The sequence below is a fragment of the Dipodomys merriami genome, unplaced genomic scaffold (assembly GCF_024711535.1).
Source record: "Dipodomys merriami isolate MVZ:Mamm:240054 unplaced genomic scaffold, mDipMer1.0.p SCAF_133, whole genome shotgun sequence".
Lineage (NCBI taxonomy): Eukaryota > Metazoa > Chordata > Mammalia > Rodentia > Heteromyidae > Dipodomys > Dipodomys merriami.
This window is the reverse complement of record NW_027202638.1, coordinates 376,691-393,277: the sequence shown is the minus strand read 5'-3', so window position 1 is coordinate 393,277 and position 16,587 is coordinate 376,691. Positions and strand designations below refer to the sequence as shown.

At 43.2% G+C, this 16,587-nt stretch overlaps 1 protein-coding gene and 1 long non-coding RNA gene across 4 annotated transcripts in view; one reads left to right on the top strand and one right to left on the bottom strand.

Annotated features, from left to right (window-relative positions):
• The window catches only part of Parva (parvin alpha), a 146,188-nt gene that overhangs the window by 38,413 nt on the left and 91,188 nt on the right, over positions 1 to 16,587 (bottom strand). For both annotated transcript variants that reach the window (XM_070019400.1, XM_070019401.1), the window contains exons 2-4: positions 12,014 to 12,103; positions 11,862 to 11,932; positions 8,308 to 8,410 (exon numbers count right to left, since the gene is read on the bottom strand). In XM_070019400.1, coding sequence (XP_069875501.1) covers positions 8,308 to 8,410; positions 11,862 to 11,932; positions 12,014 to 12,103 — 264 coding nt within the window. The remainder of the gene's footprint in view (positions 1 to 8,307; positions 8,411 to 11,861; positions 11,933 to 12,013; positions 12,104 to 16,587) is intronic.
• Positions 1 to 16,587, top strand: part of LOC138825045 (uncharacterized) — a 188,955-nt gene that overhangs the window by 151,980 nt on the left and 20,388 nt on the right. For both annotated transcript variants that reach the window (XR_011371311.1, XR_011371312.1), the window contains exons 3-4: positions 2,815 to 3,214; positions 9,238 to 9,373. This is a non-coding gene — a long non-coding RNA (uncharacterized lncRNA). The remainder of the gene's footprint in view (positions 1 to 2,814; positions 3,215 to 9,237; positions 9,374 to 16,587) is intronic.

The following is a 16,587-nucleotide window of genomic DNA, read 5'->3' as shown; positions in this document are numbered from 1 at the left end:
GTTATAGGTGAGGAGAGTTAGGCCACAGAAGTAAAGTGCCCTTCCCTCACACCCTTCCCTACCCCAATCAGTGAAAGCCGGTCACTAAATTCAATTAATCAAGAGGGTCCCTGTTTACATAATTTAGAATGCTTTTTGTAATGCTTCCATTAATTTTTTTAGTTGTTGGTTTACACAAATTTAGGCTTAAGTATATTGATTCATTTTAGACATTGAGTTATAATCTAATATTACTATATAACCCAATATTGTTATTCATTATCTTCCTTCCTTATCCTTTTCCCCTCACTAACATCAGCTCTGCACATTGAGAGCTGTTTCAGGTTGGTCTTGAACAATTTCAACATGCAGTCCCCATATATAGGTATTTATGTTCTTATCTATATATCCTGCTCTAGTCCTATAATGATTTTTTTCCCTCTTTGCACCTTGGTGGTGCTGAAGATTAAACCTAGGGCCTTGGACATGCTAGGCAAGCACTCTACCATTGAACTATACTGTATAACAAAGCTGAATTTGGCCATTTTTGGAACAGCTGTGGTTCCTGCTATTGCAGGACAGTGTTAGAAACCAGGACCTATGTGCTGTTTTCTCTGTCATCCACATATCCCACTCAACCAATCTCCCTATGGGCACCCATTCATTTGCTCCCTGTCTCTACCACATTCCTCCTCCATCACACTTAGCAGTAATTGTCAGCAACTCTCTTGTGCTAGCTATGCTGCTTTTCTCCTTCCTCATCTCGTTGGCATTTTGCTCTTCCACAGGCTCCAATCAAAGTGCTTTCCTTTCAGAAAGCCTTTTCCAAACTCCCATTTGTTATATATCACAGCCCTCTGTATTACCAGGTGTGAGCTAGGAAGACAGTATTGATGCTATATTTATACTTTTGCATCCCTAAACTCAGCAGTTAGCATAGTTTTTGTGTGAAGTATTATTTGACTATGGAAATATCAGCATAAAATCAGTTACTCACTAAGGTATGTCATGGGACAGAAAACCAAATGCATGCACACATGAATACACATATTCACACAGTATGCCATAATTCTAGCTACTCAGGAAGTTCAGATGCAAGGATCATGGTTCAAAGCCAGCCTGGGTAAGAAAGACCATGAGATTCTCATTAGCAGTTAACCACTAAAAGGCCAGAAGTAGAACTCTGGTTCAGTGGTAGAGTGCCAGCATCCAGGCCCTGAGTTCAAGGGCCAGTGTTGGCATAAACAAAAAAAGCATCTCCTATATAAAGTTTATGCCTTATAGGTCCTTGTTGCTTGTCTAAAAATGTCTGTTTCAGTCACAGGAAGAACTCTGTAACCTTAGAGCTCTTATCTCTCAAAACAGGCGCTCTCTGTTCCCAGAGCATGCATACAGCCAAAGATAAAGATCAGTCAGATGAAAGATGCACATAGCCATTGCCAGTGAGGAATCCTCCATAAAGAACAGGCCCTGGCTCATGTTCAAGTAACTGATTAATCCCGCTGTGTGGACATTTTCCTGGAATCACTTATCTCCTGTCTCCCACATTCTGTCCATTGCCTAGGTGTTAGTGATACAAATGTAACAAGGTGCCATGGATTTGGCTGCATAACTGAGGGGTGGGGGAATGTGTCCCAGAATTGGACAAGTCTGTGGCTACTGAGGAAACTAAGGGCCTGGCCATTATCAACCACCTCAGAAGCAGGTAATCCTAGGGAAGGAAAACTCCAGGCATGGAGTGAAGAGGCACTTTCTCCTTGTTCTGGTGTTGAGCAGCTCTTGCTCTGAGGCACAGAAAGGGCTGAAGCTCATTCTGTGAGAGGCTGGGGTGGACATCACAAAGACACAAGCCAGGGGGCCATTATCTGATGCCCATGACAAGATGAACAGCTCAAGGAGGTGACCCATGTTAGGAAGAGCAGCCCCTACAGCAGAGGCTGCTGTCCCTCTGTTCTTCTGGATGATGCTGGTGCCCTTCCCATTGCCCCCTACACCCTTGTGTTCACCTGCAGATAGCTCCTGGCTCATTGACAGTCCCACCTCCAGCCCCAGGCTCTCAGCTGCTCTCCTTTGCCATCACAGGATTACAACCTGGAGGTTTGTACTTCCTATACAGGTAACACTCAACCCCAGAATAAATATCCTTGTTTTCTATCCTGAGAAGGGTGATTTTAAGGCTTCCTGTTAGCTAGTTTATCTGTGCGTCCTAAGATTGCCTTCCATAAACATTCCTCTACCAAGTTCTTAGCAGTTGCTTTTGGAAAAACCTATACAAAGGCCCGTGGCCAGGGTAACTGGGGAGATGCAGAATACAGAGACAGCAGTGGAGCCACAGTGTTAGGCAGCCAGGAAAGACTAGGGAGTAGCTGTTACCGGAGAACCGACCAGCAATACCTGGGGGCATGGAGATGGGTGTTTTCCAGACACTGCTGCAGAGAAAGGGAGAAAGCCTCTGTGCAATGCCTATGTGCATCTGATCGTATAAAATAATACTTATGGAAATGAACTGCAGGTAATGAAAACCAGAGGTTTTCTTCTCTGCTGCTGTTTTTGTTTTCTTTTCCTTTCGTCTTGGTTGTTCATTTATCTATCTTTGGGAGGGTAAGGGAAGCACAGAAATGGAGGGACAAAGGGTGAACAAATGCAGCAGTGATACTCACTAGACACTATGTTAAAAATGAACTGTACAACGTGTGGGTGGGAATGGGAGGGAAAAACTGGGAGAAAGGTAGGGAAGGGGTGACATTATCCAAAAAGAAATGCACTCATTACCTGACAGGTAACTGTAACCCTTCTGTATATCACTTTTATAATATCAATTTTATTTTTTTAAAGGAGCCTCTGGCTACACAAAGATGAGCCAGGGCTGATGCTGCTGTCCACAGGGCTCCTGACTAGAGCACACAGTCAGTCCTTTTCAAGTGGAGTCTGCCCATCATCTGAATGAGACATGCTTATTCTGGACTTCACCATCACAATGCACACCCCACCTCTGTGCCTACGTCCAGGTTCTACATCTTTGATCCATGATGTCATCAACACAGCTCCTGGACTATGTGAGGCCCCTGGGCCAGTCTCATCACCTTCTAATGCTGATGATCCACTATTAATTCTCAAATGCCATCCCTTCTATTCTCCATACCCAACCAACTCGTTAAGAAGGATGTACAGGCCCAGCATCATAGAATCTCAATTTCAGGATAACATCATGACTTATTCATCTGAATATTACAAGGTGAGAGACCTGTACTTTAGTACAGATGTCTGATCATTTATTATGCCATCATCAAGTTAAAACACTCATTAATACGCCATATATTTAAAATGCCCTACTCTAAAAAATCCCTCAGGGCTCCTTGGGAAGGTGGTTGATTCCAGGACAAAAGTAAGGAAAATATCAGATGAACCTAGAATGAAAGTAAAGTACAAAGATAACTAAGATAAACAACAAGGGAAATGTTAAGAGAAATAACATGTATGCATAAGTTTCCATAAGTCAACCTGGGATAGCTCTCAGTGACTAAAGATGGAAGTATATGAACAACAATAACAAAAATGAATGATAGCATTAGATCATAACCCAAAGTATAATTAAGTGACCAAGTAAGTTAGTAAGAGTGACAAGTAAACGAGAGTGATAACTCTTGCTTATTCCTTCTACACTTATTAACAGGAACACTCACCATTAGACCACCACAATAACTGCAACGCACACATATACACACCACCACCACCACCACCACCATCACCAGATAGGACACTAAATTCAGCAGAGGTTTAAGAAGAAATGTTTGCATGGACTGGGCACTGGTGGCTCACGCCTGTAATCCTAGCTGAGATCTGAGGATCATGGTTCAAAGCCAGCCCAGGCAGGAAAGTCTGTGAGACTCTTATCTCCAATAAACCACTCGAAAACTGGAAGTGGCGCTGTGGCTCAAGCAATAGAGAACTTGCCAGAGTTCAAGCCCCATGACTGACCAAAAAAAAAAAAAAAAATGTTTGCATGGTCTTAAAGTGTCTTCTCCCAAATTATATACAAAGATAAAAAGAGTAAAGTGATCTCTGCTGTTTTTTTTTATTATAATCATGTAATATCACATACCTTATTACCTGTGGTAAGTTATAGATCATCATCAGATACTGCCAGGTAGTATGTACTAAGAAGGATATATTATTTCATTGGGATTCCTTCCCATAATGTATAATGTTAATGCAATTGTGACAAAATGGACACATCCAAATTGAGCACTGTTCTGCCAAATAACTGACCAGTACTCCCCAAAAGTGCCAGTGTTGAGCTGCACATTTGTGGCTCACACCTGCAATCCTAACTACTCAGGAGGCTGTGAACTGGAGATCATGGCAAAACCACCCTGGGCAGAAAGTACATAAGACTCTTATCTCCAATTAACTCTCCCCCTACCCCCACCAAGGCCAGAAGTAAATCTTTGGCTCAAGTGATAGAGCACTAGCCTTGAACAAAAAAGCTCCAGGACAGCACTCAGGACCTGAGCTCAAGCTCCAGGCCCAGCACAAAAGGAAAGTGCCAGTGTCGTGAAAGACATGGACTGGAGAAACTGTTATAGATTGAAGGGTAGAAGGGGATTCGATAACTAATTCAATATGGGAATGTGGACTAGATCCTAGGATCCAAAGGGGACATCACATTAGCAACTATTAATGTTAAGCACTGTTCTAAAGTTACATAGTTTTGATACTGACTGGTAGGATGGTTGGGTATGAGGGGAACCTGGGTGAAGAACATATGGAAGTTCTTTGCCCAACCTCTGTAACTCTAAGCCTAAAATTAGTTCAGAGTCAAAAGGCTTTTTAAAATGTCCTACTTATTCATTTAAGTGTTATGAGAACTAGTGAAATATAAAGATCTCCTATCAAGGAAGAGACAGTAAAACACAGATAAAAGGATTTTGGATTAAGGAAAATGAGAAGTTTTCCCCCTAAAGTAGCCATAGTGGGGCCAGAGAATAGAGGTTAGAGTTAATCCTACCTAGGACACAAAGTACTTGGCTAATAGGAGCTTCACATACTAACTAAAAAGTGAGCTGGATTGGAAGTACCATGTAAGGGAATGCAGTTGTCAGGACTTGAGATTAACAGAGTGGCAAGAATAAAGGTCAAGGAGCGATCCAAAATAGTTCCCAAGTTTCTTATTTAAGAAACTGATTTTGAGTGGTGAAAATATTCACCAAAATGGAAGACAGAATAGATTTGGTATGGAGGAGGAAGAGGAAAGAAGCAGGTCAGTTTGGGGGAGGGAGGTGGCTGGGGGATGTCCAGGTCATGTTTGGAAGGCAGTTAAACTTAACAGTTTTAAGGAGAGTGCTGTTCTGGAGATTAGAGACCCATGGATGCTTATGACAGAAATGATGGTTGAAATAGACGGACTGGTCACCCAATAAGTAGGTATGAAAGAAGAAGTCAGGATGAAGATCGAGAAACCCTAACCATGGCAGAGGAAGAAAGGAGGAGGAAGACAAAGAAGCAAGTGTCAGCAGGTAGACAAGAACCAGGAGAGCACAGAGACCACCTGGCTGTGATGAGATGTTCCGTCGCATGCTAGCAGAAGAGGAGGAAGTCTGAACTGACACTGATGATCTTGACAGGAGCTGCCCAGCTGTATGGTGGAAGGCACCAGCTGTATGGAAGGCACTAGCTAGCTCTGTGAAGGCAGGCACAATGAATGCCAAATGCTCTTTTGAGAAATTGGGCGAGAAAGAAGGAAGATAGGAATATGGCCAGAGAGGAACTCAAGAGCACAGGGGTCATTCAAAACTCAGATTGACCCTTTTTGTTGCAAATTGAGTCTTTCCATCTGCCTGCAGGTTCTGAATGCAAAATATCCAGTTTAAGATATAGGTTTAAACCTTAAGTTTCCCAAAGCAGCATGATCCTGTAGTGAATCACTCTTTCAATATGAAACACTGAAATCTGAAATAACCTAATCTGATCAGATGTGGTGCCTGACTTGCGAATGCACAGATGTGACACTGGGCTGTTTTGTAACCTTTCCTGGAGGCAAGATTACTCCATGATCAAGTTCCATTACTTCATGGCCATGTTCCACCATTTCAAGACAGCTTCAGAGCCTGGTTAGAAACTGCTGGAGGGGCTAACAGCTGCAGACACTAGAAGAGATTCTCAGTGAGGCTCATGGCTTCTCCCTATCTACATGGGCCAAAAGCCTTTTCATTTCCTTTCTGCATTCAGCTGGAGTTTACAGCCTTTAAATATTAATACTCATTAATATTGATGTTTGAGTACCAAATCAGTTTAGCTTCCTAGAAATGACTAAATTTTGTATTAGCCATTCATTCATTTAATATACATTGATTAAGTGCTAGGAAACCTGACAGTGCTGAAGAAGCCTGGAAAATAAATAAGACATGGCTCTCAATTTTAACAAGGCCCCGTGTACTGACAGCTACAGATAACAATCCTGTTTAAGACAGACTTGTTTATGTAAGTCTTGCATATAAAACAATCATGTGCATAGACATATACACATTTATTCAGGTCATATAGGCCTTATCCAAAATGCTTGGGACCAGGAGTGTTTCAGGTATTTTTCAGATTTTAGCTTATGTGTATATATATATAGAGAGAGATCTTAGGCATGAGACTCAAGTCTAAGGACAGAATTCATTTATGGTTCATATACTTTTGTGTATGTGTATGTATGTATCAGTACTGTGCCTTGAATTTAATTTTTTTTCATCGAGGCTGGTGCTCTGCCACTTCAACCATAACTCCACTTCTGACTTTTTTGGTGGTTAATTGGAGATAGGATTACCAGCATGAGCCACCAGTACCTGGCTGGTTCATATACATTTATGGCAGTATTTTGACAATATCTTGAGTGCATATGTCTTGACTGAAACTCACTAGGTTTCAGGTTTTCAAATTAAGGATGTTTGACATGTGTATGTTATATAAATGTATGTTATTTATATATATATGTCTAAACATATAATTATGTATAGACATATATAATATGTATTATGTATGTGTACACATACATGTCTATTCATGTAGCTATATGGGGAGGAATAAATGTAGAAGAGGACAGACTCTTCTGTATGTGACTATTGTACAGGGTATAAAAGGGAGGCATAGGAGATTCAAAGAATAAGTAGTAATGGCAGCCAAAGTAGAAGGAGGAAAAATGGCCTTGGGGACAGAAGGAAGAGCCAAGTATCAGGGTATAAATATACAAGCCCAATATGATAAAGTAGTGATGGTGGATATAAAAATAGTGAAACTAGCAATGACAAAATTCCTGTTGGGCATCAGGAATGGTTCTAAGAACTTCACGGGTAATACCACGTTGGGTGAGCTACATGTGTGAGAGTGGGAGGGCATGTCTTGAATGTGGTGCTAAGGGGTCTAGATGATGTCAGGCAGGAAAGAGCCATGGGAGTTTTAAGTGAGGACTGGCACACATTGAGATGAGAGGGAAAGATGAAGAGTTTGGGAATTTTTTCAATAGTTCAGAGAGGAGCAGGTCTGACAAATAAAAATGGCAAGGCAGATGGATCCAGGGGAGACTGTTGAGCAAGAAGCAATAAGCCTTGATGAACTCCTGTTCATGAAGGTGCCTAACAAGGCAGAAAGACACATTTTTGACAGAGTAACTAAATTCAGTCCCTGGTGCTCCCAGGTGGAGGTGATAATGTGAAGCTAAGGATTTGAGTTAGAACTAGCTGGGGAGGTTTGGGTTAGAGAGAGGGAGGGCAGGGAGGGGAAACCCACTTTCATTCGAGCTGAACTTATCCATCCACATTAAGATTGCCCGTGTATTTTCCTTTCCTTATATTTTTCACATAAAGAGATATGAAGTAAGGCAAGGTATATACTCACTTCACAGGCAATACACATATATAGAGACACAGTCCACCAAGCCCAGGGATACACATAGGTCTACAGGTCACACAGCAACACATTCATGCCACACAGGTAATATACTACAACGTAATAATATATGTACCTTTGTATAGATGGCGGGAACACACAGCCTAATAGATCCCAGAGGGACACACACATCAAAAGTTTCCTATACAAGTAAATACAACTAAAAAGGCCATGAATGCATGATTTCTGTATGGGGTGAGTGTGTTTTCCAGCTATACAGTAGAGTCTGTTAATTTACCCAGCAGATGACCCTGGACTACCAGGGAAGCTGAGGCCCATCTGGTCAGATTCATTTCATGTTTCAAAGGCTACCAGCAGTCTTCATTGCTCTGCTATCCCAGCCTACCTCCTAGCTAGGAACAAGCTATCATCCACTGCCACCCGCCATGCTCCTCTTACCAAAGAGCTTCTGCAGGACTTGTCCATCATATAAGTCTTCAGCCAGGTCTTTCACAATGATTCTTTCTCCAACCAACACATCATTAATCCAGTCAATGAGCACCTTTGGGGAAGAAGGGATAAGAGTGAGTTGTAGGGTATTTCTTAGAGACCAGCTTTTTTTTAATCCTGGACAATTAAAACATAAACTTCCGATTTCAAAAGCAGCAGTATGATCACAGGACTACTGTACAGATTGTAGATGTGAGTCGGCCCCCAGTGACTCTGCCTTTTCACAGGAGAGCCTGCAAGTGCCGGCAGTACCAATGTCCCTGCTATCTCTCATGCCCTGGCCATTTCCTCCTGAAGGTAAATAGCACTGTGGGTGGGCATCTTGTTCAGGAAGAGTATGGGCTCTGGCTTTATGTAAATAGGTTGAAATCTCAGTTCCACCCGCTCCCTTTATGTCCAACTGTCATATTTAGGTGTGCATGTGGGCTTGTGTTACTCTAATACCTAGGAATATGTCTCTGCTGCTTTGTGACATATGGTATCATTTATAGACCTGTGTGTGTGTGCACCATGTCATGTAGGAACTTGTGTGTGTGTGTGCATACATGCACACACACTTCTATGGCCTATGAATCTAAGGCAAGCTGGTCCTCTCCCCTGAGTGCCTGGCTCCCTATCTCTAAAACGGAAGATGGCAGTATCTCTCCTAGGTTAGGTGGTTGAAAGAATTACCTGTGTCAAGGACCAAAAACTCAATTAAAGGGAGATCTTATTATATAAAGCGCTGTCCCATGAGGGCACTTGGCCAGGTGGTTACTCTCATCTATATGCTCAGAAAGGAAGAAAACAACCTAGGATTACAAAGCTTCTGGGCTGCAGATAGCAGTGCTTTGTTGGTCAGTTCAGTCTAAAGCATGTGCTTCTCTCTGTACCCTTCAGGAACAGTAGTCCCCTCTCCTGTCTCAGCAACTGTCACTGGCTGATGGTATGTGCATCAGGCACTGATTGGAGATACCAAGCTGACATCCCATGTAATCAACACCCTTGAGAGCCACATATCAGCAGTTCTGTTCAGGTAAGAAGACAAACACATACTGCTGTTCTTTTTTAGCTGTTCCTTTTCATTTATCTATCAAGATATTATTTATATATAATCAAATTAACTGATTTTAAGTAAACTGATGAGTTCTGGTTACTGTACACAGGTATGTGAACACTCCTCCCTCCCTCCCCCATCCTGAAGACAATCCAGATACAGGATAGTTCTCTTGCCCTAAGAGCTGACAGTGGAGCTTGGGGAAGGGAGGCATCACTGCACATTGTTCTGTGTTAAAGGGAGGATGATGGTAATAATTGAGCACCTATGAGGTCTCAGGCATGTCCTGTAGCCAACGAACAGTAAGACCTAGTCTGTCTTAAGAGAAGCTTGTGGGGGCATATATCTAGTCAATTAAAGGATTATAATATAAAGGGTTCTATATGGGTTCTATATGGAGAATCCATGAGCTACAGGAAAGTGAAGAATGCCCCCCCAGGATGGGAACAGGCAGGAGGCAGCAGGAATGAGTAGAAGATTAGGGGTGGGCTGGGAAGGTAGCTCAGTGGTAGAGTGCTTGCCTTGCATGCATGAGGCCCTGGGTTCGATTCCTCAGCACCACATAAGCAAAAAGAAAAAAGCCGGAAATGGTGCTGTGGCTCAAGTGGTAGAGTGCTAGCCTTGAGCTGAAGAGCTGAGGGACAGTGCCCAGGCCCAGAGTTCCAGCCCCACTGGACCCCCCTCCCCCAAAAAAAAGATTAGGGGTCTGACTAGGAGTATGTATTTCAAGGTGGCCAAAGTAGCCTACATCTACAAAATCAAACCCTTCTCTGGAAGTGGGAATATATCCTGCAGAAAAAATGCTGTGTCTTTAGATAGCATCCTAGAGTTTGGAAAATAACACATTGCTGTGTGCAGGCCCAAACTTCCTCTCTTACAATCTAGGCCTGAGTATAATATGGGGCTGGCAGAGCAACGCTGAGACCTGTCCCATGCAGAGCCTACTCTGACCATGTCTCGATCTCCTGGGAAGCTGATAACCGCACAGCCCATTTTAGCATGGTTGACTAGACTAGCACAGAATTAGACCCCAGCATCCTTGCCAAAATAGGACCAGCACCCCTGGAAAGGCAGAATCTCAACCCACAGCTTCCCACCTTCTGGCACAGCAAGGTAAGGGCTGGGCCTGAGCAGTCATCTGTGGGTACAGCACAGATAGAATCAGGAAAGGGCCAGACACTCAACATCCATAGCCCAGCCCCTCCTCTACTGTAGGGCTCAGATCATAGCCTCGAATGTAAGGTAGCATGGTCCCCATATCCTTCTGAGAGTTATTTGGACTCTAGCATACGGCACAGATAGGAACGTAAGGCAGGAAAAAGACCAAAGTAACATTTATAACATCTCCTTGGGGTAGACTGCCTTCAGTCCCACATAACATAGTCCAAATCTCACGTGGCTTCTTCTATTTTTCTACCAAGCACTGGCTGCTTTGACTATGGAGACAGTAAGATTCTACTTTTAAATGGCTTCTAAGATTCCTTCTAATTTTAGTAAGTCAACATAGCAGGTTTTTGAAATAGCTACCATATTGATATCCTGTGCCTTATCCTAGGGATATGATGAAAACAAAAAAAAAATGATAAAAAAAAATCCCAAGCAGCTCACCATTTAGTGAAGGAGAAAGAAGTGAATGACAAAACCAAAGACCTGAGGCTACTGCTACACACAGAGGCTGTTGTTTAGCACTGTTGTTTAGAGGAGGCTTCCTGTAGGAAGAGACTGAGCTTTGGCTCTCCTTTGAAGAGCAGCTAGAGGCATTCTAGGTGGCCAGCCAAAGTCTAGGGGCAGTGAGTGCTGGAAATAAGCACAAGTTAGTGGTCATCAGGCAGATGATCTGAGTTTGAAGAAAGAACTACAGCAGACTCCAAATAAAACCCCCAGAAATGTGGGCTTTACTCTACAGCTGACAAGAAATGACAACCAGATTCTGAGCAGGAAAATGATCTGTATGTTTGCATTATGAATGACTTACTTGCCCTTTCTGTTACATGTATCTTGGCGAGGCTGAAGATGAAGGCATAGACCAGGGGAAAGAAGTGGGGAGACGTGAACAGTTTTGGAAGGGGCATGATGCACAGTATTTCATTTAATGTTTCTGTTTGAATTTCTTCTCTACCCATAACCATAGACAAACTGCTTGGTTTTTTTCTCACTTGGAAAATGGGAGTGATACTAATTCTTGTTTGAGTGTGCTTTTGAGGGATCTTGAGAAAAGTGGTGGAAGACTGGGAATGTGAGAGATCTTGGCCAAGGTGAGCTTACTTGTCCTGACTTTTCTGGTGCTTATGACCAACACCAATCGCCAGGTATGGGTACACGTCTACTCAACCCTGAGCTTCTCAAGGGCAGGGACTGCTGGAATTTTGTTCTCTCTACAGCTCACAGGGTGCCTGCAGAGGATGGGTGGTCTATAGGCACTTGGGGAGCTTGGCGGCTCCTGGAGTCTCTCTTACTCTTTTCTTACCTTCATCAGCTCCTGGAGTTTGGGGTCACTGCGTGAGTTTGGGTCCACCATTGTCCGCACTTCATTCTCCTCTATAAAAAAAGGAAAGGTATTAAGTGGAGAAGCTACACTTGAAGGCACAGAGCTGATCAACAGATAACAAGTACAGTTACCCAGCATTGTGTCCTCAGGGTCCAGCTCAAAGGGGATGGGGCTGAGGGGCAAGTTGATGGCATTCATTCCCTCCTCCTGCAGCTCCGAGACTGAAAGACAAAGGAGAGCTAGGTCACCTTTTGACAGATGACAGGAGGTTGGAGCTCTGTAACACATGCGTTCAATATTGACAGAGAGGGGGGAAAAAAGCCCCACAAAGGTTAAATTACAGCTGTTACTCAGCCTGCAATGGATCGATTCATAGCTGCTCCTTGCTAAGAGGACCTAATTGTCCCCTTAATCTCACCTCTTCCTCCTGTCACCTCTTGCACTTTCCTTAGAAATAGGGAGGTCTTGCCCATACAGAAACATGTTTTCTCAGACAGGATTTTGGAATAAACAGGAGTAGAGTGGGCACTGACATCTTTCTGAAGCCTCTGTCCTCCCCCCCCCCCCCACTCCCAGGCTCACTGCTTTGTATGCAGTGGATGCCCAATTATTATTGCTTATGGCCTGGAAAAAGGTTGCCAGTTTCGGCCTATGTTTGTATTGTAAGCCTCTTCTACATGTGGTTCAACCTTTCTCTCTTGAGCAGCCTTCCTTGAGACAGTCTTCTCAGGATCCACTCTCCTTCCTGTACCCAACCCCCTCAGCTGTGAGAGAATAGCTCAGTCCTAACCTCTTCCGTGGGTACTGATGGTGCACTTTGGCTGTAAGGATGAAGAGTCCCATTGTATGACTGTTAAGTTGTCCCTACTTTTCAAATCCTAGAAATCTACAATTCCATTTTCCTCAAGAAGCATTAAAATGGGACAATGACCACTAGAGACTCTCATCCAAGCACTGAACCCCATACACAGAGCTTGGTTACTTTTTTTTTTTAAACCACCAAACCAGTATGCACTGGGCAGTTGGTGCATGCTGACCTTGGATTACCCCTCCTAAAAGCCATGACTTCCATCCCTTTACTTTTTGCCAATTAAGTACAGAAGGACCATTTTCTCTGAAGGCGTTGGTCACCAAGAGGTTCTTAAGGAGCTAATATGGCAGCTGCAATCAACCTTAATAAAAGCAACAGCCCATCTTTCCTTTTTTTTTTTTTTTTTTAAATATTGACTCTGGCCTCTCTGATTGCCAGCACAGACTTGCAAGAACTCTTAAGCAAAAGGCAGCCACTTACAAAGAGTTCTTTCACATCAGCAAACTCACTGATAGTTGCAGTTGCAGTTGCAGTTGGTTAGGGAATGAGTCTGCCTAACAAAGACAAAGGAACAGACACCACCTTAAAGAGACACAGACATGGGCTGGGAAGGTGGCTCAGTGGTAGAACGCTTGCCTTGCATGCCTGAGGCCCTGGGTTTGATTCCTCAGCACCACATAAGCAAAAAGAAAAAATCTGGAAGTGGCGCTGTGGCTCAAGTGGTAGAGCGCTAGGCTTGAGCTGAAGAGCTGAGGGATAGTGCCCAGGCCCAGAGTTCAGGCCCCACGACCGGAAAAAAAAAAAAAAAAAAAAAAGAGACACAGACATATTAGGAAGCTGGTGTTTAAGTCCCTTAGCTGGGACACTTGGCATTACCCATCACCAGCTTGACTCTTCAACTTCACACACATCCACTGTTTGGTAGAATTCCCTTTCATAAAACATAGCAGGAAAAGAGGTGACTCTTCGAAGCTTTAATGGTCTGGAAATATAAGATTTCTAGCCAAGTGCAACTGCTTCTCTTTTCTCTCTCTCTACTCTTCTCCTGTTTTATTTTCTCTCTCCATCCCTCTGGCTTGAACCCAGAGTGCTGTCCCTTAGCTTTTTCTCTCGTGGCTAGTGCTCTATTACTTAAGCCCCACTTCCACTTCTGGGTGGCTAACGAGTCTCAAGGACTTTCCTGCCCCAGCTGGCTTTGAACTTCCATCCTTAGATCATAGCCTCTTGAGAAACTAGGATTACAGGCTTGATCCTGACTACAATTTCTTCTTTAGACTTCTACAATTTTTTTCTTATGTCTCCTCTACTATTTTTTCTCTTTCATAGGCTTTTTCTTACAAAAAAAAGCACAATTTTTATTTTGCAACGAGCACTGAAGTACATATACTAGGAAGGGGGGGAAACTATGCTTACCTATGGATGCAAGGCTGAGTCTCTTAAGACATGGAAGAAATTTGCTGGGATTTCAACACCTTCATACCTGCCCTAACAGCACAAAAACAAACCCCTTATTTCCCTATTCTTCTCCTCAATAGATGACACCTCTGTTTATACATTGGCTCAAGCCCAACTCCAATGAATCACACCTTTAAGTTCTTCCTTTCCTTCCACTTGTGGAAGTTTTTCAGGCTCCACCTCTCAGTACCATCTTGGTTCAAGCCACCATTGGTTAGCTTTCATCCTAACTGGCCCACTATCTGCTCTTGCATTTCCCCCACTTACTTGCCACATTGCAGCCACAGTATTCTATAAACTGGAAATAGGATCATTTATTTTCCTATTCTCAATTATGGCTTCTCAGCATACTCAGTCAGCCAACTTAAAGACCCTTTGTTCATCTCCCTGTCATGTTTTATTTTCTTCCTAACATTCATAATAAATATTAAACAAGTATTATTAAGTATTATCTCATCCTACGCCCCCCTCCCCAACTCCCACAACTCTGTCTTTTCTTCATTGTTAGATCCCCAAGAGGCCAAACGGTTGCAGTGGTTGGGAGCCAGGCTGCCTAGATTCAAATCCAGGAGTTGCTACTTTCTAGTTGTGTGGCTCCAGTCAAAGGCAGTTTCATTGTGCAGATGAGGAAACTGAGGCACCAGAAACTGATAGTAATGCCAAACCTCCTACGGTTGTTGGGAAAATTAAATGCATTAGCATATGCATTCAGAAAAGCACCTGATATTTTGTAATACCCACTCAAAAATATGTGTTTAATATATAATCCAAATCGCAAGACTTAACCCACACAGGTTATGTGTAAAAGCAGAATTTGATAATATCCTTTTATGGGACGGAATGGATTTCACCTTGGGAGAGAGGGGAACATCTATGTTTTTGCCTGACCCTGTATGCACATGCGCATTTCTGAAGCAGCATCTCCCAGCTTGCATTCTGTAAAGGAAGAAAGGTTGTACCTGTCCCAGGATCTTGCATGGCGAGGGCCCATTTGTAAACACAGAGGTATTTAAACATCTCTGAAGTGTGACTAGAAAAGCAATAGTCTCAGCCAGGACTCCTGAAGGTGGGCCTGAATGAGATCTCTCCTTGTAGTGTAGATCATTGTGGAAAATGTTTTCAGATGAAAAAATCTGTAGTCAGAAACCTTCCCTCAACCCTGCCTCTTTAATTCACTCACAGAGACATAACAAACCTAAGAAGAAAGGCTGAGATATGTTTGCAATTGGAAATGTTTTTTTCAGGAAACGATTTGGTACAGAAACATCATTCCCATTCCATTAACTGCTGACTCTCAGCCAATTGTTTGTAAAAGTGAATATGCAAACTGCCCAGTTCAGGCCTGGCCCCCTGCCCCATGGGGCCCCATTAGTGGCCACTTTCCCAAAACAGCCCGCCTGCTTTGGAGGTTTCATTTCTATTAAGCCAGAGCAGGGCCCAGCAGAAGCCCCTTGCCAATATCTGTACTCGGGAAAGACAAAGAGCTGCGACTAAATTTTCTGAGCACAGAATCTGAATATGATGTTTATCCCTGAACCTCCTCTAACAATCTGAAACTAGGTCTGAATGTGCAGCCCTCCGTGTCTCATAGTGCCATTAGTCAGGACTTGATAAACAGCTTAAATGCCTGGCTGAAGGTCAGGCTTGGGAAGGCGGGAGACTGCCTGACCTGTGCAGTGCTTACCCCAAGAGTAGGGTCTTTCATTTTCTAGAACCACGATCTGATGCTATATCCTGTTGTACAGTAGAAAGTCTGTGGATAGATTTTGAAATGTGAAAGCGCTGGATTTGAATCCACTTTTATTTTTATCAGATGTAGGTCTCCTGTGACTCAACTTCCTCTAAAATCAGGTATTAAAGCATTCTCTTTAAAACAAATAGCTGACCCTGCCCGTTACTTCTTCCCTATTCTTTAAGTTTAGCTTTATTTACTTATATATGTATTTTTTTTGGGGGGGCATCTAGACTCATGGTTTTGTGCTTACTAGGCAGGTGCTGGGTCAGTTCAAGAACACTGCCAGCCCTTGGTTGTGGGTGGAAAACCTAAGCCATTCTATTTATGTTTTCCAAATAGCTGGGATCATGCATGTGCTACAATACCCAGATTTTTTATTGATTGAGGAAGAGCTTGTGAATTTTTGCCTGGCCTTTTTTTTTTTTTTTGATCATGGGACCTGAACTCTGGGCCTGGGCACTGTCCATCAGCTCTTCAGCTCAAGGTTAGAGCTCTACCCTTGAGCCACAGTGCCACTTCTGGCTTTTTCTGCTTATGTGGTGCTGAGGAATCGAACCCAGGGCCTTATGCATGCAAGACAAGCACTCTACCGCTGAGCCACCTTCCCAGTTGGACCTAGTCTTGAACCTCCATTCTTATCATCTCTGCCTCCTCAGCAGCTAAGATTACAGGTGTGAGCCACTATGCTCAGCTTTAATCTTTTT